The sequence below is a fragment of the Diabrotica undecimpunctata genome, chromosome 4 (genome assembly GCF_040954645.1).
Source record: "Diabrotica undecimpunctata isolate CICGRU chromosome 4, icDiaUnde3, whole genome shotgun sequence".
Classification (NCBI taxonomy): Eukaryota; Metazoa; Arthropoda; class Insecta; order Coleoptera; family Chrysomelidae; genus Diabrotica; species Diabrotica undecimpunctata.
This window is the reverse complement of record NC_092806.1, coordinates 150,088,099-150,115,188: the sequence shown is the minus strand read 5'-3', so window position 1 is coordinate 150,115,188 and position 27,090 is coordinate 150,088,099. Positions and strand designations below refer to the sequence as shown.

The 27,090-nt window shown below is 32.9% G+C and overlaps 1 protein-coding gene across 3 annotated transcripts in view; it reads right to left on the bottom strand.

Moving 5' to 3' along the window:
- sr (zinc finger domain-containg protein striped) overlaps window positions 1-27,090 on the bottom strand; it is a 115,028-nt gene that overhangs the window by 23,044 nt on the left and 64,894 nt on the right. Inside the window, exon 1 of one of the 3 annotated variants that reach the window (XM_072530502.1) lies at window positions 4,112-4,593. The exons of the other annotated variants lie outside the window; for them this stretch is intronic. Within the exon in view, the coding sequence (XP_072386603.1) occupies window positions 4,112-4,436 (325 nt within the window). The 5' untranslated portion in view covers window positions 4,437-4,593. Of the gene's footprint in view, window positions 1-4,111; window positions 4,594-27,090 lie in introns of those variants that run through there. 3 annotated transcript variants of the gene reach the window in all.

Sequence of the window (27,090 nt, the reverse complement as noted above, 5' to 3'; positions counted from 1 at the left end):
GGTTCGACTAAGTTAAGTAAGACTTACATTGTCAATACATTTTTGCTACATGATATCATCAAACTATTATGAAGTAATGATATATTCTGCTTTAAAATTTGAGATTGAATCCACAGATTTTTGACCACAAAGATAAAATTAGATTAATATTTGGTACATACAGTATTTTCAACCTGAAGATTGGGATTTTTTTGCAAATAATTTGTCTTAAAACATTTTTGTATATAAAAAAACAAATTTGAATTAATATATTGATAAAATTCTGTTTTTTTTTAAACATTTTTGCTTTCTTTATGTCTTTTCCTTTTTTTTTCTTTTTTCATACAGCAAACTTACAGAACATTATTATTTTGTAGGCTTCGTGGTCATATTGAAGAATTGGAAGTTTTTCATGTGCATATGTGCTTCTTCTTCTATTGATACGTGTTTAAACTTATATTTTTGGAGTCTTTTTTATGGAAATAAAAATACATTCTCAAGTTTTATGCTTTCTGGAAACGTTATTTGTAGATTTAAACGACTGTTCAAAAATATTTGTTTGGTATAATTATTATAAGTCTTCAACTGCAATAAAAAGTTTAAATGTTGCTCTCATCCTTTATTTGGGCATGTTTCACAAGGATTTGTGTCTTTATCATAACCTCATCTTCCTCAGATTTTCTTAGCCAGGGTCCTCTTTTTCAGGTAAAATACTTTTCTGTTCTCTTTTGACAATCTTTTCTTTTCTGTGGGTTCGATGATGTTCAATCTTACCTTTATTGTGATGATAATCACTACATATTATTTTTTAGTGCTTCATGTTTGTTGATACTATGTATTTTTCTGTTGCATATATTTTTTACTATGTTATTATAGAATCAAACTGTTTTTTCGTCATTGTTTTTTAGTCCAGTCGTCAGAGAGTTGGCCACTAAAAATCATACGAACAAGCTGAATTTTACAGAGGATATTAATTTTGGGACCCAAAAAAAAATGCAAAAAAGTTTATCACTTTAAACCACGGGTTTCCCCCTAAAACCTCCCTCGCAAGAGGGTAAAAATGCAAAAAAATCGATTTACCAGGAATCTGTACACCGTAGAAAAAAATGATTTAAATAAAAAATGTAGCTGAGATAATTTTAAATAAAAATGGTTATAACCATTTTTTGTGTAGAATGAACCGTTCTCTTAGAAACAACGCTTGAAGCGACCGTCGATTTTGCATGTCAGTTACGCGCGCGAATTCAATGATCAAAATTCGATATCTTTTGATCCAAATGTTCTATCGATAAAAATCAAGACGTGTTTTAAAGTCAAAGAGTGTGTGTTTCGTATGCAGTTATTGTATTTTATCGAGAAGAAACTCAGTTTTTATAAAGTTGTTAAATAAACTAACGTGGCGCGATTTTTGCTATTTTTTACGATTTTCGTAAGATCAATAAAATTTATCACTCTCATTGACCAGTTGTAGTAAAATTTCCATTTTTAGAGATTTAGAAATTTCAATTTTGAGTTGTGGTAACAAATATGAAACATTTGAAATATGAATAAAAAACGCAAATTCATTCTACACAGAAAAATGCTTATAAACATTTTTATTTAAAATTATCTCAGCTACATTTTTTATTTGAAACATTTTTTTCTAGGGTATACAGAATCTTGGTAAATCGATTTTTTTGCGTTTTTACCCCTCAGCGAGGGAGGTTTTTGGGGCTCAAAATTATTATTCTCGGCAAAATTTAGCTTGTTTGTATAATTTTTAGAGGTCCAATGGCATTTTCGTCTTTGACGACTAGAGTATTTAGTGAAAATTGGCAAAGAAATTGCAGCTGCTTTAAAAAGTTGATTTCATGAATGTAAGCATAATCAAATACTTTCAATTTATGTATTGTTCCAGTCTTCTCTGTTTAATTATTGTGCTGCTTATAATTTTTTTTTAATTATACAAAATAGTATTAAGCAACGCTGCTAACACCACGTTTGAAATCGATCAAGTCTACCTATGTCTATGTATTTTGATCTTTTTCGAAACGTAAACAAGTTCTACTCGTCTTCTAGACTCTTTCATCGGGGTATACAGAATAATCTGTCACTAGATACCCAGTGGTTTTTAATCAAATGAATCATTTTAAAAATAGAATGCCTAAATGAGACCAAAAATTAAATATTCGTCTTTTATTTAAATGTCATTTAAAATATTTAACATAGATGTTATTTTTAATAGATCCTTGAAGAATGACTACGAAATCGACGTAAATAAAAACAGAAATACAAAAAATAAGAAATAAACAACATTGGTAGTAATGAAACAAAAAGACCTAACCAATCATACAAATAGCAGACACTTATCAAACTTTAAATATCTTTTTTCTCTTTGGTTTTTCACTAACTCATAGTATCTATATTTTAAAATTTTTTTTGTTAAAATATTTTGTTAATATTAAAAACACAGCCTCTTTTCCAGCGTTCATCTACTTTAATTAACTAAAACACCCGCATACAAGCTTAATTACCGTGGCAATCAGAAGGATAATGTTAGTTAAAATCGTTTCCGTATTACTAAAATCATGATTATGAAATACCTAATTGATAAATTGTATAAACGTGTGGGTAGTTGGTAACAGCTGTTAACATCAGCTCGTTGAAATATGTTCTAATATAATTTGAATTATGCAAAAAGGTACCAATTGATTTTCCAATGAAAAAACTGAGTGTCTGTAGTTTATTTGCCCTTTAAGTATTAATATAATAATAGTAGCCGTAAGGGAGGAATAGCAGGAGAGCAGAACAGACATTGGTTCTTTTGCCGTCTTCCACACAATACGTGAATATACAATTTTAATATTATTATAACTATATTTCATAATATTTAAGTGTCTTTCAAACAATCTTATATTAATATCAGCGTAATGAACATGCTTTTCCTTCTTCCAGTATTTCTTAATATTTTTTAATGTATTACCTACTTTATATTTGTTCGTATTGATCCTTGTATATTGTGATATTAGATACTGTCTTTATTAAGAGCAATGTTATTGGGATGCATTTTAGCAGTAAAAAATATGTATTTTTCAAACGACAATAAAAAAATTCCACTCCACTTGAATTACACAACACGAATTACATTGATGTAAAAATCATACTTTCGCATTTTTGAGCAGTTAGCTATTACATACTCTAATATTCAGTTGCGTGAGAAATAAAATGAAATAATGCCAGTCTACATAACATATTATCATAATACCTAACACGATAAATACAAAATATCAGAGATAACAAAAACAAAACAGTTTGACAAAGATTACACCCTATTATATAAAATAACTACACATCGATAAATTGTCACTCAGCTGTTCTCATATTTCGTTGCGCTTTGCCGAGCAATTCAAGATCAATATTTTTTTCTTGGAAGAGAGGAAGTGAAACAATTCGGCTATAGCGATATTTATTATCGACTGTGATATTTTTAATGAATGAACAAAGTTTCTCACGTTTGCGTCTATATTTAGTACTTACTCCAACGGCTTTGCTAATCAAATTAAATTCTTTATTTAAGCTCATTGATGATAGTTTTCAGTGGACATAAATTTTTAGCACATAGTTCTGTAAATTTTGTGACTAATGCTTGGGTAGTAAACAAAGATACTCGGCTGTAAGTTTGGTTAGATCAAAAATAAATAAATTGGAAAGAGAATTAAAAATTGTAGAAGATTGTTTTTACTAAAAGCCGTAGTATACTTCAAGAAAACAATAAGCTTCAAACTACAAACAGCGAGTCTATAAAAGTGATGTAAAACGCTTGTTAATAAGCAATAAAAGGCATGACCGTGAATGTGTGTATGCTAACTTTGGCATTATTCCTGACGAGATCGTAAAAATCAGAAACTCAAGCACTTATTTCATCTTTTAAGTGCTAATAAATTGTAGGAGAGACTTGTATCTCGAAGTGGAACGTGTTCCTAAATTCCGTAACTCAATATTGGTGTGTTTGTGCGATTCCAAGACTATAGACATAACATTATACCGGCAAGAGTTATTTTTATCCACTTGTATGCATGCCACGGTTTGCGGTCGATGTAAATATAGCCCAGAGCAAAGTATATTTTGCACCTGTTACATTTTGAGGACTAACCTGTTATAGGTGGTGGTTCCACGACAGTACTAGGCCCGAAGAAGGAAGGAGCGTCGCTGGAAGTTGTAACGGGGGTGTTTAGATCGCCAGGCTGTGCCTCCGAAGGAGAAGGATCCTCGCAAGGGGAACAAATCGAAGCGGGTATTGGACTACCTCCACTATTACTGCTAGTTCCTGTTTTGTATAAGCATGTGTCAAAACTGAGTACGTTAAAGTGATGTCCGGCAGCTGCCGCCGCGGCACTTTCCGTCAGTAAAAATGCAGAAGAATGGTGATGATGGTGGTGGTGCTGATTAGGCAGCGTATCTAAAGTGTCCATGATCATTTTGCCACTTTTTGGTTGGTTTTTACGCCACCCGGGCACTTTCAACGAAAGCGCGAATAAGCGCGCACTGAACTATAAGAAATAACGCTCTCTGCTGTTTAGTTACGAATCGCGCACCTACTCGCACCGAACTGATATCGGGAACTGATCGGCGAACGCGACGACTTTACTTTTATGAATGAAGTCACTGTTCCATATTAGGAAGTCGTAAGTAAGGGGTTGGCCAATAACAGAGAGAGGCAGTGTGCTCACCCCTCCACCGGTTACCTCCCCACTTTGTGACGTTGATGTGACGTAACACTGGCGCTTACTCGTGCTACAGGGAGCGTGCAGTTATTTTAACAACTAATTGGGGGTTTTAAGGTGTTTTTAGTAGTCCGAACAGCTGGGTGGGCTGCCACAGGTTGTATTTTTATTCGAGGGGTTCATTACACTAGGCAAAATTCTCGTAGGTGCTACCGCTTTGATGTTATTTCGGTTTTTAGAAACAGATGGATAGGTGTAATTGTCAGTGAACATAACTCCGATGACATTTTCTTAATTGAAATTTAGTGTTTGGCCGTAAAACGCATCGAAATGTTACTTAAATGTTAAATAAATTAACAAAATGGACATTTTATTCTGAAAATTATAGTCATATTTTAACTACCGTTCGAAAAATTATATCTACTTAGAATATCTAGAATATTTTATATTCGTAGGTATACATTTTTGATATATATATATATATATATATATATATATATATATATATATATATATATATATATATATATATATATATATATATATATGTATATATACATTTCTGTTATGAATTAAATTTAGTATAAAATAAAAAAAATATCATTTCTTCGACGTTTATTTAACATATCACTTGCTCTTGCTATTTTATAAATATTTATAGCAAACAAAATATTAACTTCAATATACTTAAATAAAACTTCCTGTGTCCAATTTTTTATGTAAAAAACCTTCTAGTTCTAAAAAAAACTTCTACCGGATTATCTATAACAATTATAGTAGTAATAAACTAGAAAGCATATTCTACTTTACTGTACCTGTCTCTGTCATATTTTTTGTTTTTTCTTCTACTACAGAGAGGAGTTAACAAGGAGATTCTATCTCATCCAATCCATTTCCTTTAGCTCTAGAAGATATGTTTCGAACTATAGAATGGGCAAATAAAGAAGTTACGATAGACGGCGGAAACCTTAACCATATGATACTTGCCGATGACGTTGCGTTAATAGCAAAAGACAGAGAAGAATTACAGGAAATGCTATTAAACGTAATTACAAAATAAAAAAATAGGATTAAAAATAAATCTAGCAAAACCTAAATATCTAACAAACGAATCTGCAGATATAGCTCTGGATAATATGTAATAATATAGAAAAGGTTGAGTCGTATATACACTTAGGACAAAAAAAGAGTTTAAACTAAAGTCTGACTTAAGTAGATGTGACTTAGCATGGGCAGCATTTGGAAGATTACAAACAGTATTTAAATCAAACTTTTCAAATACTTTAAAGATAAAAAATTTCGATCAGTACGTATTACGGTTTCTGACATATAGAACTGAAACATGGACTTTCAACAACAACATACAAAATTTACATTACAACAACCAAAAATTACAACATGTTACAAAATTACAACAACCACAAAATTCAAGTGACTGAAACTGAAGAGAGCTATGGAACGAAGAATGCTCAACATTAAGCTTACCAATTGTTAATAGAATCATATAATAAGAAGACGATCAAAAAGAATAGAAGACAAGAGAAGTATAGGCTAAAATCAGATGGACTGATGATATCAAGTGAATGGATGGTCACGAATGGATGCAAAAGACAACAAACAGAAATGAATGGACACATCAACAAGAGAGGTTTACATTCGACTATAGATGGAATAGCTATTGATGATGATATTCTACTTCTTTTTTGTTTGCCTAAATGGATCTTTTTGTTTAATAAGGCTCTAAACATTGAACGTATTACTTTTTTCGAGATATTTCTACTGATCCGTCACAATGTTTCACACTAAATAATGTTTTGCTTACTAACTGATCTCTTTTTGCTAATTTTGTTGATGAGTTCTTTGTGTGGTCTTATTTATTATTGTTATTTTGTTATTTCTTAACTAACATATTTAATGATACATAAAACATTGTAAAGATACATATATAATGGTAGAGATCGATTTTATGATCTTAACTGGAAAACTGGGAGCCAAAATGTGCAATTATTTCCGAACAATGAGCTTCTTCTTGTGATTCCTTCTCCTATCGAAGGTTGGTTTCCATCATTGCTATCCGTACTTTATTTGCAGCTGCTCCAAAGAGGTCTACTGGGCTACAATTAAACCATTCTCGCATATTTCTCCGCCAGTAAATCGTCCTTCTCTTATCTGTGATCTTTTTTTGCATAATAAGATAAGTCTTAGTATTTCATACCTCTCACCACTAGTAATATGGTCCAGGTGTTTTCTTACTTTAATCATTTCAACGACTTTGCACTCTTTTTAGTACTAGTCGTCTCAGTACTTCGGTACTAGTAACCCTTTGAATCGTCGGTATTTTGGGCATCCGTCTACAGCACCACATCTCAAATACTTTCAACTTCTGTATTTGTTCTATCTTTCATGTTCCATTTTCCATCCCATACAACAAATTCAGAAACATAAACATTAATTCTCAGATATTTGTAATTTCTAAATCTCTACCTGTTTTCCTTTGATAAGCATCAGGCGAATCTTTTTACTTTATCATCATCATCATCATCATCGTCATCATCATCATCACCATCAGCATCATCAACAATTAACTAATAAATTTGTTCACCGCTGGCTGTCAGCTTCTATTAAATGCTTCCATAGTTCTCTATCTTGTATACTTTGTATTCACTTTTTGTGTATATGCAGCAAATCGTCGGTCTATCTTGTTAGAGTACGTCTCCTATTTCTAAAAGTCTTTTCTCTGGGTTTCTGCTCGATAATTCTTTTAGTTCACATATTGGCATCCAGTCTTGCGAGATGTCATGCCCAATTACAGTTTTTCTTTTCACAGCATCTTCACATCGTCTTCATCATTCTTCAAATGTTTAAAGGGGGAGAGGTAAAGGTTTTGATTGAGGTTATTAATAATTCGGATACAGACAGACTTTGTAACTGAGATAGTCTATATAGATACTCTTGCCTTTTATATTTTTATTTGTAGACTTAGAAGAGTCACTAATTTCTCAGTCCTCTTCTGGTTGTTTGCTATTTGTTCTCTGCATCAATTTTATTCTCACGGGTTGGGACGAAACGTTTTGAGGCACCGATATCATTCTAAGGTTATAATCACTCAGAGTTCGTCCGATTGGGGAACGCATTTCCACTTCCACATCGTTCAGTCAACACATGCCATGGATTTTGTGAACATGATTGTAATAGACCTTGAGACTGAAGAGCGTAGAACAAATACCACCCGTGTGTTAGGTAATTTTATGTGAGTGTGAGTGAGTGTGTGTGTGTGTGTGTGCACGCTCAATCAACAACTCTAAATGGTAGCTGCCTCTATGTCATGTTCGCAATTGATTCGAGGATGTGGTATTGTTCTATAGGATCTTCCCTATTAGCAATTCACACGAGCTGTGTTGGGGATGAGATTGGTTAAAAATTCGAGAAACTAGTTTGAAATATTCACCATGAGATCTTTCAAAGTAGCAATAAATAAAATTGCCATTACCAGTACGATTGGCAACGTACGGTAGCGGATTAATATTATAGGAAGAAGACATAATTTTATCCACTCTTTTACTTCTTCTTTCATAGTATTTCGTGTTAACCATGGGTTCCTGAGGTATATCATAATTGATGTGACCGTAGAGACACAACCGCTAATTATTAACCCTCAAGACGACTCGGATTCAGAAGTTGATCCTATTTATTTTGAATTTGAATAGTTTTCTAATCGTAATTATATAAGGTAAGTAATAGTAGTTGTAATCGTGAGGTATAAAAGGGGAAAGGCGCAAAATGTCGTCTGTCAAAATGTTCAATGTGTTTTAAATGTATCCATTTTTTTTCAAATCCTGAGAAAACTAAAAAGCATTTTTGAAAAATTTAAAGGCAAAATGAAATATTTATTAGAATAAATAAAAAGTTTCTTTTGCATGCAATATTTTCAATTACAAATTATACTATATTTTCTCTTTTATTTTCACCCCTGTTACATAACATATTAAAATAAACATTGTAGAAGTTTTCACGGACTTTCTGCCCTCAGTAATAATGAAATCTTTCATTCCGCGTTTAAATTTTTCAAAAATATTTATTAGTTTTCTCCGGATTCGAAAATAATGGATACAGTTAAAACACATTGGAAATTTTGCCAGGCGACATTTGGCGCCTTTTTCCTTAATTAAATAAATGTATCTTTTACAAATGATAAGAAACTTTTTATTTTTGAATAAAATAAATAAATTTTATTAAAAAATACAATTTACATAAGTACAATTAAAAAAATATATTTATTTAGTTCGAATAAATGTTTCAATCATATACTCTTCGACACTGGTCGGTCATCTCTAACCATTAAAAATACCCTCGTAATAGGATTATAAGGTATTGTATTCCTTCAGATACAAGGTGGGTTAGTCGAAAACATCTTAAACCGTCAGTTTCAGGTTGGTTTTTACTATTATATCGTATTACCTATTCTCCCTGAATTTCAGTTCTCTAATTAGGGTTAAACTTGTAGTGAGCTATCGACAAATTGTGAACCGATTATAGTACCCCAGATGTTTATCCAAAAGTTTAAATTATTTAGACAGACATTTAAATTATTTTTAGTTCTTTTTCTTTAAGCTATCTTAGTTGAACGATATTGCCGTTCATAACTTTAATACAACCTATAAAAAAATCTTAAAAAATATATTGACATCTGAAAACATATGATATCATTCACATTTATTTAAATTACGATGTATTTTATACATTATTTCAAAACCCTTATTTCAATTAAATAACATGCTCCTAGATTTTTCTGCGATTTCGTCGGGGTGTATTAAAATGACCGACCGCCGTTCTATCGGGAAAATTCTCTTAAATTGACTCTCAGTGAACTGAGACTTGGGGAATAAAATGTTTTATCAGGAAACTATCACACTATTGAACATAGCTTCTTTATCAATAAAACTAGAACAACGCATAATAATAAATAAAACGAAAACACAATAACGAACTATCAAATAATCATAGTAAGGGGATGGTTCTACTTCCGGTAAATATTAAATCCCCACGTGGCTATAGCCACGTGTATATATTATATACTGAATAAAGCCAAGATCATGCAATTAGTTGTCCACGTTGAAAAAAGAAAAATCAAAAGGAAAGTAGGTTAAATTTCAATTTTCTGTTTTTCGTTAAACATTAAAGTTCATTTTGTTAAACCTTGCTTCTTATATCTAAGAGTAAGCGGATGTTTTTATTTACATTAACTTTTTACTTATCTAATATTACTTAATCTTATTCAGATATATTTTTGCAGATTATAGATACCTACACTACTTAGTTACTTTACCAAAACTATCATTTACTCGTATATTTTAAGTCAGCCAACAAAATCAACTGCGTATATATATATATATATATATATATATATATATATATATATATATATATATATATATAAGAAAAAGAAGTACTTATGACTCGTTTGGAAAAAATATATAAATATGTTTTGGATGGGTTGGAGTCAATAAAAGGGGCTATTATATAACTATTTTTTATCTCGAGCTTTCAATTGTGTTTACAATTATTTTCAAGAGCTGAAAAAAAATACAAAATATAATATATTATATGCCGCCTACCTTCATTTTTCAGGTCCAGAGGAAAACCTGAGCTGAGCAGCTAGATGATGCTTCATCTGGCAGTAAATCTTTCTATCATTCGTCATGATGGATGCAAAAAGAAATTTTTTCTAATTGGTTTAGTCATTTTATTAAGTTTTCAAAATCCTTCAAAGAACTTCCTTTTCTTTTACTTTTGGACGGACATACGACCGATACAAAAAAATATTGACGTCATAGAGAAAGCTAGAGATTTTGGTGTTGTAATGTTGTGCTTCCTTTCGCATACCACGTATCGATTGCAGCCTCTAGACGTCAGTTTCATGTCACCATTCAGCACTTATTATACGCCAGAAGTTCAAAAATGGATGCAGCAACATCCAGGTTGACCAATCACAGTCTCCCAAATAGGAAAACTTTTCAGAAGCGCATATATGAAAGCTACCAGCATCAAAACCGCTATGAATTGGTTTAGAAAGACTGGCATTCAACCTCTCAATCCGGAAATTTTTGAAGACTGGATGCTTGAACCAACTCAAATCACATAAACACCGATGAACAATCCGATGATTGGTCCCGTTTTAGAAAATAATCGGAGCTCTCCACCTCGTACACCACCATTATCACAAAACCAAGTTGATGGTGAAGCAGAAAATGAGAATTCTCCAAATACATTGCCTTCAGATACTTTTACACAACAAAAATCTCTTAAGGTGCTTAAAAATAAGGAAAATTGTCATATTACTCCTTCTCTTTCTTGCAAAAAGTTCTATGCTAATGCGATACCCTCTTGTTAGTACTCTGTCAATAAATTTCAAGTCACTCCCAAAGAACTAGTTGCCCTTCCTCCCCCAGAAATAAAAATTAACCGTAATGATAAAAGGAGAGGAAAATCAGCTGTGTTAACCTCAACAGCCTATAAAGAAGAACTGGAGAAGTCGATAGGTAAAAAGCCCATTAAGAAAAAAAACTTAATTTGAAAGAAAAACAAAATTGGAAAGACAAAGGGAAAATAAGAAATTTGTTCCAAAACCAAGAAAAGAAAAAAGAAACAAAAGGGGTAGCAGTTAAATAAAGGGATAGAGAATGATGGTGAGCCATATACTCATGCGAATATATATATATATATATATAGAGAGAGAGAGATAGAGAGAGAAAAAGTTAATGCCAGTAAATAATAAAGGAAACATTAATATTTTACCTTTGTTAATACCTAACAAATATACCAAATATACCAGCCTCATAAAAATAACGTTGTAGAGATTAAAAGCTGCAGTAAGAGTAGATGATGGAGAACTTACTCCCTTTGACATTAACGTGGAAGTAAGACAGGGATATGCACTATCAACCATACTGTTTATCCTAGTTGTTGGGGTGTCATCGGAAAAATCGATGTAACTTGCCAGATAAATATCAAATCGGTGCAAATTACTGCACATGCGGATGATGTAGCTATGAATAGCAGAAGGAAGTAATGACTAATGGAAGTGTTCGAAGAAATTGATCCCGAAGCACGAAAAAGTTGGCTTAAAATAAATAAAAACTCAAAAGAATTCCAAAAGTAGCGAAATAATACACATATTGCAGTGGGAATCGTACATAAAAAGCAAAGAAAAGACATAAAAATTGTTAGAGAAAAGAACAACAATTATTATTCACAGAACCTTAATTAGACCCGTAGTAACCTATGGATGTGAGACCTGTGTAATGACACAAAAAAAGATGATATCCGAAAGATAATAAGAACAGTATATGGTCCGGTGCAAGAGGAAGACGCCACATGGAGGATCAGAAGATAACACAAGATTTACGAATTGAATGAAGGGCCTGATATTGAGCGATTTGTAAGAAGGCAGAAGCTACCGTGGCTGTGATAGGTTCAGAGGTAAGAAGATATAAAAACAACAAAGAAAATGTTACAATGAAAGCTGACAGGAAGTGGAATATGACCTAAAAACTATGAACCTAAGACAAAAAAGAAGAAGAATTCATTATTGAATATAGACATCTACTAATTAATATATAAATCGATACGTTTATAACGACAAATTCGGTATTATTAAGTTAAAATTAAATAATCTATTAATATTGTAAATATTTTAAAATAAATTTTCGAATAGTTTTATATTGACAATTATTACCATCCTCCAACATTGATACGAGATTAAAATTATAGAATATAGTCTTAAATTATATATATATTACACGTACCTACACTTTGACATATACTCATAAATGGATCAACTGTAGCAATAACGTTCTATTCTTAACTTCTATTGCAATTAAAAAATAGTTTTGTACTCACACAAATCAGTTAATGTAGAAGCGGCAACTTGTAGGTGTAGACTGGTACTTGTAAATTAAGAAATAAAACTTATTGTTATCGCATTCATATAATTTTATTGTGATCAACTTTTTATAGGACCAATAAAATACATCGTATTTTTCAGTTTGAAAAGTTTTTAATCTAAAAACAATACCCAATAACTATAATTTCTGTTATTCAGTACCATTGTTTTAGAATATAACTGTTTTATATTGTTTTCCATATAGATTTTTATCAACAAGAGAAACACACGTCACAACGTTTCAACTAAGTTAGCGACTGCTTTACTTTATTACTTTCCCGTTGGGAGTGCCACTGATCAAATGTGATACTAGATACAAGAAATAATTTAATATGCTTGATTTACTCCAACTACTTCTTGAGGAAGCACTGACACTGTATAGGTTGCTAAGAAGACTGCGTTCTCCCTCTACCAGAAGCACTCCAGAAAATTACAAAAACAAGAATAGCTTTATAGATCAGATTATAGATCAGTATGATGATCAGATAACAAGAGTAAAGCTGCATACGCTCCTTGATATCAAAAAAGTCGACTCGTGGACGAATATTTTGATCCGTGGGTTTTATTTGGTTATACCTTCTACTCATACCTGTTCTATTATCCTATACATCCATAGGATGCTCTCTATGAGCCATTGGAATGCGCCGTATCGGGATGAAAATTTTATAATCTAGTCTATCCTGCGCGATATTCTACTTATCTGTCACAAACCGCCACTGCCTAAAGAATCTTATGGGGGAAAACTACTAACAGGAAATTATTATACGGATAACAAAAATGAAACTCTTAAAATAATTGCAGAAAAAGTAAGTTTAAGAAACCTCAACAAAGAAATAAAACGAAGATGCAAGGCTGATAAACAACAATACTATTACAATATATGTATAGAAATTGAGTGCCACGATCAAAACAATCAGCCGAGAGCTCCACTTCGCTACATAACGGTGGACTTTAAAGCCAGAACTTGGGCCATTGAAGACCACATAAGAACCCCGAGAATCAACAGAAAGGATAAAGCAGAGACATGGAGATTCTAATGCCAGGATCTATATAAAGATGATCAACGCTAGGAACTTGTTCACCAAGCTGATATACTCGAGAATGAAATAAGATTGGCGATCAGTAAACTTAAGTATAACACAGCACCAGGTCCAGATATGATATCATGAAAAGACTTTAGATTATCCAAGGAAAAGTTGAAGATCAAGAGCAAGATCCCCAATAAGATGGATGGACCAAATTTCAGAAATATTCAAAAAGCCTATGCATAAGTTAAAAGAAATGGCCAGAGACAGAAATCTTTGCAATGCAAAAATTGGTCGGGAAGAAATTAAAACACACAAAATACAAAAACGTGACGGTGTAGCATGCTTTTTCCTTTATATATCGAATTTTAAACACATAAAAATAATTTATTTGTTACGCCCCTGGCTGATAGGTAGTAGTGATCTGAAGTTGACTACTTAAACGCCCGTGGCTAATACGTCACAGAGACCTAAAGTTTGTTTGCCCAAGTGTAGTTGTGAAGACATCTGGGGAAAATATTAACTCCGTAACTATCGAGTTGAACCTGGTTTTAAACGGGTTTTAATTTAAATAAGTTCCCAAAAACGGAGAAATTCGGATTGACTGTAATTAAAAACTAGTACAGGGAGACAAGTTTGACATGGGGTGTGTAGCAAACGAGGTCGAGACAAGAAGCGAGGAGAACTAATGAGGGTCTGAACGAGGAAACAACTTTCTCGCAGAGTTTCGAAAACCGGCAGTTTGGCTTAATTTGATGAGTTTTGGTTAGAAAAAGGTGATTTTAAGCTCGAAATGCTATATGGCAATCTTTTTAATCTGAGCTAATTACCGTTTTGTAAGCTGTATTCCGTGACAAAGGGATTTGATGACCAGTGTCCCGAAGGCTAAGTAAGCCGACGGTTTTAAGAAAAATAGACAACAAACTTTTGAAGTTATACTTCTATACGCGCTCTCCACGTTGGAAATTTGTATGGGAGTGAATCTGTGAAATCATTACATATGTAAGATAATGAGTAATAGACAGACAGAAGATATATTTTCTCTCTCTTCCGCTCTCTAATATAAAAATGTTCCTTTTGTATATATATATATATATATATATATATATATATATATATATACATATAATCTTATATATATAATAAAATATTTATTAATATTATTATTTATGAATAATAAACTGTCAATTTTGAAATACGTTTGTGTCATGTCCTCGGTAGTATAGTAGTCAGTATCCCCGCCTGTCACGCGGGAGACCGGGGTTCGATCCCCAGTTCCAGGGGAGAACTTTTTTATTAATATTATTACATGGTAAATTAAACATATGCGTAAGTAGAAAAGTTATGTATATTATTGTCATTTTTAAATACTTATGAATATTGCATTTTAATTTGTGTTGTATTATTATATTGAATTATGTTGCAGTGTATTGTATTGTATTTTTATATTAATAACAAATTAAACAATGAATTTTACTGCAAACTATGTTTAAAAAAATTTTTGCTTTCAACTCCTTTCATACATATATGAAAATAAAAATATACATTGTCATCAAAATATTGATTCAATCCTTCATTTACTATACTCCTATTACAGGTCAAATGTTGTTTATTAATTGTTAGTAAGTTGTTATGAATTCTGTTTCTTTTTCTGCTCTCTTACCTATAGCATTACATATGTAATGATTGTGCAGATTGACTCCCAAATAAATTTTTAACGGCGAATGCGTGTATAGAAGTGTAACTTCTACCGGCAGTCCCACTGGACTGCCACACCCGTTTTTTTTAATAATTTCAAAATAATTAATGAGCTAGTAAAGCGATTAGTTTTGTTAAATTTTTCTAAATAAACATTTATTTTTAATATATTTGTTCTCATTTCAGTTTAAAGGTTTATAAGTAAATATCAATTTTATGGATCAGCTAATTGTCATATTTTAGTTTCTTTTAAATAAAATTAACTATTGATAATAATTCAGAAATGTTGAGTATTTTCATTTTGACATATGACAATTAGTACACCTTTTCTGTCATTTGGTCCATAACCATATTTTTAAAGTCTGTTTTGTTAGGTCCAATGTAAGATTTGTTGATAAATTTATATATTTTTATCTGTAATAACTGTTTATGTGAAATAAAAATAAATATGTAATGTTTCTCTTAAAACCAGGTGTTCAAAATTATTTCTTATAAAAAGATATTCACCCTTAAAATTTTTAAGGAAAGAAAAACCATCTTTCTAAGTACCAAGAGGATTCTTTTAAACTGCACCTTATTTTATTTAGTTTAGCAATCTTCTTATGTAGTGTTACCCAGGACATCTTTATAAGTATTTATTTATTTCTTTTTTGTAGTTAGTTCTCCCAATCCTCCCCAAATAAAGGAGCCCTTATTTACGACTCAGCTCTCCAATCAAAACACGAGTAGCCGTTCGCAAACGTTTCAATTTTATTTGCTTACCCTATCCCCAAGCCCAGTAATTGTTTAGTCCCCCCTTTCAACCCCCTATAAGCAAATTATAATTGTTACAACGGAGGAAAAGAAAACATGAGATCTTAAACTCAAAATGGCGAAATTCTCATAAACTTACATAAAGCAACAGAACAACTAAAAATCATGATCACACAAAAATAGTAGTAGCTAGGTCATTTAAAGAATTTCAGTTCAACAGAAGGTCAGTAAAAACAGTTTATTTTTATTATTTTTTTTTCAGAAAATTGTGATAACTAAGGTTTTACAGAAACAGAAAAGCAACTTCCAACCAGTATCGGTTTATATTTATGAGAAATATCTGCTTTGTTCTATATAAATATTAAAATGTGTACACCTGATACTGTAAGGAAAACTCGTTTTTAAATTTAGCGCCTACGTAATTGAAAGAAAAACAATTTTAGGATGAAAAAACATCTGTTAGCGCTTTTACAAAAATAAAAACAACATCACATTCAAAAATAAAACACAACCGATCAGCTGGCCAAGATCTTACTGGCATCTGAGTCAGCCGTGATCTAGCAATGACGTCGGAACACCGAAAAGTTACATAATTCCAAAAATAATCCGTCGACTCAGACTAAAAGAATATAACTCTGGATTGTTGAGATTCCTTCGGGACACATCACTGGTTCGTAATAGGTCGAGAAAACTATCAATAGATATGTGTATGTAGTGGTCGATTCTAAATTTGTAGGTCTATCTCACAAATGAAAATATTTATGCTTGCTAGCGTAGAAACTTTGGTAAAGATCAGTTACTTGATGTCTTGCTAAAAGGAGATTTTGGTTACACGACAGTTGCTAAAAGCTGTCTGGCAGAAACATCGAGTAAATGACTAATAATTATAAACAAAATTTCAATTGAAATGAGAATCATTCCTTTAGTTATTATGACTATGCATATCATTGCTTTTCTTTGATATTTCAACTGTTTATAAAATAAGCTATTTAACAGTTTATAAAGGCTGATGATATGGGATCTTTATTTTCACAAACAGTGGCATATAACTTTGTTCATCCGTGATGAGCAGACTTAGGGAAATATACACATTCAACCGTATTTTTGTCAATAATATGTAAAAAAAATAATTTTTGCCAATAATATGCAGAAACAATTCAACACAACAAAACACACTATGAATTTTATAGAATATTTATTATATTAAATAGGTAAATCTGAATCCTACAATAATTTTACTTTTTATACTTAAATACAGAAAAAGTGTTTCTCAAAAACATTAGGAATCCTAAGATTTCCTACTTGGCGAAACTAAATTTAAATTTTTACCACTGCTTTCTAAAACTTGCAAAGCAGAGAGATTGATAAATTATTCGGCAAGGGAATCTATAATTTGCATTCCACATGCCGTTTATCACAGTAAAAATTCGTAGTGAATTTAGTTTCTGGTACTCGAAACAGTAAACAACTAAAACATAAAGAGGGTATTAGATCTTTTAATTTCTATGCAGGGCATCTGCAAGCCGCTTATACGTATTTAAAACTCTTTGGGACATCGAGGCACTAAGAAATGTATGTATAGCAATGAGAAGAAGGTTAACAAGAGCAAGAGGTAGAGCAGGAATCAACCCTGAGGTCATCGAGGAGATCGAGGAAGAGTACCGCGCAAGGAAGAGGGAACTGTACAGGAAAATCCGTACAGAAAAAAGAAGGCACTGGAAAGAGTTGTATGAAAAGCTGGATGAGGATATCTGGGGTCAGGGATACAAGATCGTCATGAAGAAGTTCCATGCGTATTCTCCTTACGAAATGCCTATGGACAAGAAGCTTGAGGTAACAAGAGAGCTCTTTCCGGACGGCAGAAGTCATGGTGTATGGAGGGATGAAGGATGTTGTACCCTTTACCATAGATGAACTTATCGAGCCATTGGGTTCACTGAAGACTCGTAGGTCCCCCGGACTAGATCAGATACCACCTGAGGCGGTGAAGGGTCTAGAACGGGTGGAACTTGCGTGGCTTCTGGAACACATGAATGCACCGCTGGAAGCACAAACCTTTCCTGAGCCTTGGAGGACATCGAGGTTAATACTGCTTCCCAAAACTAGGAAAAAGTATCGCCTCATCTGTCTTCTTCCATGCATCACTAAGCTGTATGAAAGGATTCTGCGAGTACCCATAGATTACATGATTGAGAGGTCAGGTGGTTTATCTCGGAGGCAATTTGGTTTTTGTAAAGGGAAAAGCACGATTGATGCAATCATGAGTGTACTCGAAGCATTTCGCAACAGAGGGAATGAATATGGCTGGGCGGCTCTGCTGTTGTTTGATATTAAGAATGCATTCAATACGGTGCAGTGCAGAGAAAACCGAAGCCATCATTGTGAAGGGGACAAGGAACAGGCAAAATATTGAATTAAAATGTGCGGGAGCATGTCTAACACCCAAAAAAAAAGTAAAGTATCTAGGAGTGACATTGCACCAGTATGGAAAATGGGGGAACACGTGCGGGAGGTGGTCCAGAAGGCTGCGAATAGTGCGGCTGCGTTGGGGAGGGTGATGCCGAACATTGGAGGACCCAAATCCTAAAGGACGGTCTTACACGGTGTTGTACAGTCGATCGTCCACTACGCGGCACCAGTCTGGAGCGAGGCGGTAGAGATAATGACCTATAGAAGTCTCATGACACGAGTGGACAGAACAAGTCTGTTGAGAGTAGCATGCTCCTACAGGACTGTGTCTGCGGCAGCTTTATGGACCATCACTGGATGTGTTCCGTTGCATGTTTTGGCGGTGGAAAGAAAAGAGATTTATGAGAGAAGAGGCCCAAACCTTACTGTGGCCGAGAGAACACAGGAAAGGGAAAGGTCAGTTGAAAGGTGGCAAGAAGAACGGAACAACACGGAAGATGTGGCACAGTGGACGAAAATGCTGATCCCGAACATAAGAGATTGGGTGGACTGTGGCCGCAGGCGACTGGATTATTTCCTGACGCAGGTGCTCACAGGACACGGGTGTTTTAGGGCCTACCTCTATAGGATCGGAAAGGCTGATACAGATGAATACCTATACTGTGGATACTCGGACACTGTGACACATACAATGTTAGATTGCAGCAGATGAATAGTGGAAAGGAATAGAATGGAGAAAGAGACAGGTGCGAATTTTGTTACAGTGAGAGAAATGATTAAGAGAATGATTGAAAATAAATTAGGTTGGACTAACATACAGAGCTATATCCGTGCAGTAATCAAGAAAATGGAAGAGGAAGAAAGACAGCTGGACCAATGCTAAAGGTAAGAGTGAATGATGCTGCAAGGTGAAGCTAGAAAAGTGGGTCACACTGTATGAGTTAGAATGCGTGAGTCAGACTGTGGGGAAGGAGGAAATGCCCATCTGGGAATGATGCCGAACTAGGAGCGATGAGTGTCTTCTACGCGCTACCTTCTAATACAAGAGGAGGACGTAAAAGTTTCAATAAAGGAAGTGAATATAGAGGACGTCGAATTTATATTACATAATACATATTAAAAATCTTCTGCGCAATCCTTTAGTTACTATGGTTTTTTTTTTCTAAATCGAAATTTGTATTAAATATAAATCACACATCAAAAATAACACATCACACCAACAACTACACCTTATATTTAAAACATTAATGAATGTTTACAATGTGTATTTTTAATTATTTCTGAGTGAGAAATCAAAACATCAAACAGAAAAATATTCTTATTTCAATTGTACAAAAATTGTAGGTAATTTATAAGTTAACGTCATTTCTCATTCTTCTATTATTGATTATAAGTAGCTGTTTGACACTTTGAACTTTGTGTGACTTTATAACTCGTTTAGAACTCCAATAAAAGTGTAGAAGTTTGAGGCGAAGCGTAAAATTGATCACTGATGAAATTAAGGCGAATGACAACTTTCATATGCATTTGTATTTAAGTTTGTTATTGAACTTTATGGATAAAGCTCATATATTAGGAAGGCATTTGTAACGTTTCTAGATGTTAATATTGTATTTAAATCTTGTTGTGGCTGAAATATATTCCGTACCGATTCAAAGAACAATGGTTATATTCCAAAACCTGAAAAACCGGCAAGACAAGTCGTATAGTACAGACGTATTTCGACACTAACTATCATATTTACCTTGTTTAAACCACTTGTTAATATGTAAGATCCATGTGGATTTCGAAATTATTATTTAACAATACACATATTGTTTAGATTAAACGCTGCTTACGAAAAGACGTTGCAGGACTATACAAGACAATTAAAAAAAATCTACGAAGGGAATATTCAACAAGAAGTATTAATAACTGCATCAGAACCATAAAAAAAGTTTAAGGCAGCTTAGAAACCGGGTAAATTAATGGAAATCCTTGCAGATATCATTAATAAGTACCTCAGCGAAGTGTCACCCAAAGAATGGAATAGAGCCATCATAGAAGTTAAAGAATCAGAAGGTCAAAAGATCAAATCGGTTTCAGAGCTGGTCGCTCTTGCATAGACGGAGTATTCTCTATTAAACAGCTTATAGAGAATCAAGAAGAAAGGATGTCAACTGTTCATTTAACCTTTATCGATATTAAGCAAGCCTACGATACTGTACTATTCAACCAACCTAAGTTGTTGTTGTGCCAACAGTGGCACAACTGTGCCACTGTTGGCAAAACAGTGGTGTCAGTAAAGGTTTCATTAAAGCTATAAATTCTCTATACTCAGAATTTGACAGCGCAGTCTCAGTAGACAAGACAATGTCTGAAGACTTTCTGATCTAGCAAAGGCTGAAGACAAGGATGTTCCTTGGTGCTACTATTATCTAAAATATGCCTGTAAGGAGCACTCAAAATATGACGACGAAAATCTTGCCAAATAGGAGTAACGGTAAATGACACAATATACTTTGTTCTATTCGCGAATCTTATAGCGACCTAAGCGAATCAGATGCCCTAGATACTTGTAAGCTATTACTTGGTCGATGCTAAGGCTTTCAATCTGAATTTTCTCGCTGACTACGAGGTTGGCCATAAATGTATTTAAATTGTTAATTTTAAGACCAATTGTATTTGATGCTTCATAGAGCGTTTTCAGCATTTTTGTAGATTTACCAACATTTTGTAGATATTATAACGATGTCATCGGCAAATCTAAGGTGGTTTGGATCCTCTCCATTTATATTAATTTCCATATTATCCTCTTGTACCATTTGCTTGATCGTTAGTTTACAGTTTCACTTTTTTGATGTTTTAGTTTTTTTTATTCCTTCCGTGATTACACGTTTTTCCCATTTTCAATATTATAGCTAGAGACATATCCTGTGCTTATGAGATGTTGTGCTAAGGGTTCTGTTTTTCCTTTTCTTCGATGAGATTTCGATGTTCGTCTCCTCTTACCTGTCTGCTTCGATTGGTTTGTCCGATGTACGGTTTGTCGCAGGTGTCACAAAAGATATTATATACTTCTTGAATTTCCAATGCAATTTTTGTTTTTGTTAATGGTTACTGAAATTTTTTTTGTTGGTGTTAAAATAGAGTTTCTATTTTGTTTTTCCTTAGAACTCTGCTGATTTTTTCTGTAGTACCCTTTATATAGGGCAGGATAGTTTTACCAATTGGTTTTTTTCTTCAACTGGGTTTCTGGTATTGTTTCTGAGTTTCGGTGTTTTTTAATTGTAGATGCAGAAAAGCCATGTTTCCTTATCGCTGTTTTAATTCGTTTTTCCCCGTTCTTATGGTCCTCGTCTGTCAGTTTTTTACATCTTGTGACTAATACTGTATATCTTATGCTCCCGTCTTCCTTTTTTATAACTAGCAAATCTAAAAATGAAAGTTGTTGGTTATTCAACTCTTGTACGGTAGGTAAGTGGAATGTTTTTTAGTTTTTCTTATACAGGGTGAGTCATGAGGAACTTTACATACTTCTACCATATGTAGAGTCCCTCAGGGAGCATATCATGTGGCCACTAAAAAATGTCAACTCCTCTTCTTTATTAATTAACAGGGTGATTTGTGTAATTGACCCTTTATTTCATTTTACTGTAGTGTTTATATGGCTCATTTGATTTTTTTAAATTTTTACATGATACAGTACACTACTATCAAGCATTCGACTGGTATTAGCTAAACTAAAAAATTCCAGGACTGGCTTTGGAAAAATTAATTTAGGGATTCGTATTAAATATTACACCCTGTATATATTTTTTTTAAAATGCAATAAGTGATTTTCAAACTACATAAATAGCCAATGAAAACGACATATGCGACAATGTTGTCGCACTTTTATTAAATTTTGAGTGAACGATCAAATCTTACCAAAAATAGAACAACCATAATGAAGTATCAAATTATAAGGTAATTAATTTAAACAAATGTTATAAATTTCAAACATTTTAATTGAAATGATAAACTGAGTCATTGCACAACAAAAAACAGTAACTACTAACAATAACGAAGAACAATTTAAAAAAAAAACTAAAAATATGTACATAGTTATGATAAACCCATAAATTAGAACTGGAAACGATACAATAATGGTAACAAAATAAAAATAATTCAAAATAGATTTTCGAAATGGAACCCTGCAGCCTGTACACATTTTTGTTGCCGAATTGTTAATTGGCGTATTGAATTACGGATACTCTGGGGATCGTTTCTAATAGTATTACAACAATGTATAATTCTATCAATTCATTGTTGTCGGTTATTAATATTCACTGGCCACGAAATAGGACCTGCACGTCCTATCCACCCGTTGCCATAAACATTATTGAGATGTTGTCTCACTGCCAGTAAAAAGTGTGGGGGTGCCCCATCATGCTGAAAATACATCCCTCGTATAGCAACGTTCGCGTTGGCAAGCAAATTCGGCAAAATATTTTGTAGAAAGTTCAAATAGACCTGCCCTGTTAAAGGACCATCAAAAAAGTGAGGACCTACTAATTGGTTATTTATGACACCAATCCACACGTTAACCGAAAACTTAACTGAGAACGACGTTCTCGAATAGCATGGGGATTTTCTTCTGCCCACACATGTGAATTTCGTGAATTATTTATCCCGTCTCTGGTAAATTGGGCTTCATCTGTAAATAGTGTCCTGTATAGCGTTGGTCGATTATTGTTAATCCATCTACAAAATTCCAACCTATCGATCTCATCTCCAGCATGTAGTCGCTGAACCATTTGAATGTGATATGGGTATAGATTATTTTTTTGTAAGACTCTACTTACTTTTGATTGAGTAACATTGAGTTCTCGACTTACTTGTCTAGTGCTTATTGTAGGGTTCATAGTAACGGCGTCCATAATGTCATCTTCCTGCGCTTCATCTACATGTCGCTCTGTTGTTCCACTAGGAAAAGTGCCATTTTCTCGCAAATAATTAAAAACTGACCCAAATGTTGGATGACTAGGAGTTCGACGATTAGGAAATCTCCTGCGATATTCTCTACTAGCAGCCCTACCATTCCCATTACAGAATCCATAAACAAATATTATGTCTGCATATTCTGTGGTCGAAAACTGATGTGGCATTTTGAACGAAAGTAACAAAAGCTCTACCAAAACTAACACAATGTACTTAACGTAGATATGACAGAAGAAATATGTATTCTTGTACACATAAATAACAATTGATAATGACAATAATGACAATGGGTATAAAATATCAAGAAACGTCAAACGGTCAACGCCAACCTTCATTTTAAACTTTTTTAGATTTATTTTTATTTAGTACAGTTGATGCAATGTATTATAATTTGATATAAAATTTTAATCATTTACAATCAACAAAAACTAACACATACAAGAGGTTTGACTTTTTAATCAATTTAATTTATTATTTATCGAAAATAATGCCCCAATACGATCTATGAGTAAAAATTTAAAATTGAAAAACAATTGATTCTATCGTAGAGATAATACAAAGTAACAGTAAAGATGTTAATTTTCTACGTATAAGATTATGTTGTAGGAACTCATTTTAATTAAAATGTTTGAAATTTATAACATTTGTTTAAATTAATACCTTATAATTTGATACTTCATTATGGTTGTTCTATTTTTGGTAAGATTTGATCGTTCACTAAAAATTTAATAAAAGTGCGACAACATTGTCGCATATGTCGTTTTCATTGGCTATTTATGTAGTTTGAAAATCACTTATTGCATTTTAAAAAAAATTTATACAGGGTGTAACATTTAATACGAATCCCTAAATTAATTTTTCCAAAGCCAGTCCTGGAATTTTTTAGGTTAGCTAATACCAGTCGAATGCTTGATAGTAGTGTACTGTATCATGCAAAAATTTAAAAAATCAAATGAGCCGTATAAACACTACAGTAAAATGAAATAAATGGTCAATTACACAAATCACCCTGTTAATTAATAAAGAAGAGGAGTTGACATTTTTTAGTGGCCACATGATATGCTCCCTGAGGGACTCTACATATGGTAGAAGTATGTAAAGTTCCTCATGACTCACCCTGTATAATAAAGTTGTCATAAACATACCTAAGCCACGTTTTTTGTTTATACTCTGCTATTCCTATTGCTTGTGTTTCTGTTTCCCATGTAAAAAATTATACCTGCCATTACCAGTATGTATATATATATTTGACCTGTTCACTTTAACTGCATCTTAATCATGATGTTTGTATTTCTGTATGATTATTATGTCTGGCAGTGATCTTAGGATCACTGGATTATTTGGATTAGTTTCCCAGTTTTTCTAAATATGAGTCTTTCTTATCCTCCAGATACCTCTCCAATTTTAGAAAATTAGTAAAAGAGAATAAAATTTACCTTCTGAAATTAGTTATACTCAAACTACCAAAAATTATGTTTTATACGAAGGACTCCTCGTATAAAGGAAAAATAAAATTCCCATGTTTCACGAACAGCCTTGGGTGTCCTTGCAGATTTTCCATGAACTCGACATTCATCGGATGTTTTGCTCCGGTGGTGGGGCGATTGGAGTAGCGTATCGACCGGGGTGCGTCGTCTTTAGACATCGTAGGGGAGGATTTCCATGAATGAATTGACGTCATTGCATCAACCAACGATCGGGAGGGTGAGCGGAAAGGGCGGCAGCTCGTAGATGGGTTTCGCGTTGCAGTAGATACTCATTTGGGATTTTTTAAGCTGATTAAGCTTTTTATATTTCTTTAAAAATAACATTAAAATGACGTAGGTTGAAGAAAATGCGTGCAAGATATTTTCGTTGATTTAAATATACTTCTTTTGAGAGTTGTGTTATATAATTCTTCCTAAAAAAATATCCATGTTTGTGTATCGTTATTTTCCGATTAGAACAATTTTTATTGCCTTTGACAGTATTTTATACTAATACAAACCGTTATTATTTAATATTCCTTCAGAATCCATGACTTTTATTAACTTAAATATATTCAAAATATTAGATAATATGAAAATACTAATTGACATGAAAATATGCAACAAAAATGTCAGTATTATATGTTAAATGCTAGTCGGGGTCATTATTGAAGGTACTATATTATAAAAATACTACAAACCGTTAACATTATTTAAGAAATATAATATTAAGAATAATAATAGAAGAAATAACCAGGTCATTGACCTAGAAACATCCTACCAACGACAAAACCACAGTTTTATAGTTGTAATAAAAGTCATCAATGTTAAGAAACCAACAAGTGAAGACTAGAAGAAATAGAAACACAAGAGAAAGAATATTGCCACAAACATTACTAAAAATATGATTAAGCTAATTGAAATAATGATAAAAAAGCTAAGGAAACAATAAAATTTTGTGCCGGCCAATATTTCATCAAAGAAACAACACTGATATTCAAGAAAATAGAAATCTGTTAGTCGGGTTGCTTCATATTGAAGAGAGAGAGTAAATATTTTATGACAAAGTCATAGAACATATAAGAGGGATGAAAAAGGGTAAGAAATTAAATTATGATGCAAGATCTAAGACACCATCAGGTCAAAAAAGCATAAGCTATATTCGTTAGAATACTCGTAGAAACATACCGGACACCAAAATGGAAGAACAAGGATCATATAAAAAAATTAGAAATAAAATCTAAGACAAAAAATTGCCGATTAAGACAGTAAAAGGTGAAAGATTACGTAGGAGGAGAAAAATATCTAAACTAAATTGAAAAATTGCTACAAAATCTTGCCTTTTTTTTCACAATATTAGATCAATTTTTTTATCAACACAATCCGTATGTAAATAACAATATTAAATCGAGCAACATACGTAAACGATGTGATAACAAGAAAATCTCTTGAAAGTTATATCACTCTGCTGTGTGCTCATGTAACTTCATTCATTGTTTTGTACGTCAATGAAAAGATATGAATGGCTTGCGTCGTATGACGTCAGCGGAAAGGGAAAATGAGAAAATCGATATTGTTAACAGTATAAACAGGTATTTTCACTCAAAACTTCGGTTTCCACGGGGAGATTAGCTGTTTATGAATGTTTGTTGGGTAAAGTACTTGAATTATCATATATTAGGTAATGACGTCAGCGATACGGAAATTGGTAAAGAAACGGAGGGTGCTAGTTATTGCGTATTTGCGTAGGTGTTCTAATGTAAACGATATTTTGGTTCAAATTTTCTTTTAATAATTAAATACTTCTATATAAAGGTGAACAATACAAAGGTTGAAAGTTGAAAAAGCAATTGCGCAGTACAGAAAATCTATATTCAGAAAAAACCATACTAGTAGTAATTTTGTATTAGACTATATGACTTCTTTTCCTGCAACTTGTTGCTTCTTATGAAGTTTACTGACATATCTGCTCCTATATACCAATCTGTATATTTTAACAAGTTCGTAGTGATTATGGATGTTGCGGTTTTTACAAGGATCGTACTGCTCTTTTCATGTTCTCTCTTCATCTATCCCTATTATGGGTTGCATGTATCGTATTTAGTTATTTTTCGACGATATTCGTCCATCGGGTTGAAGATCATCCTTGACTT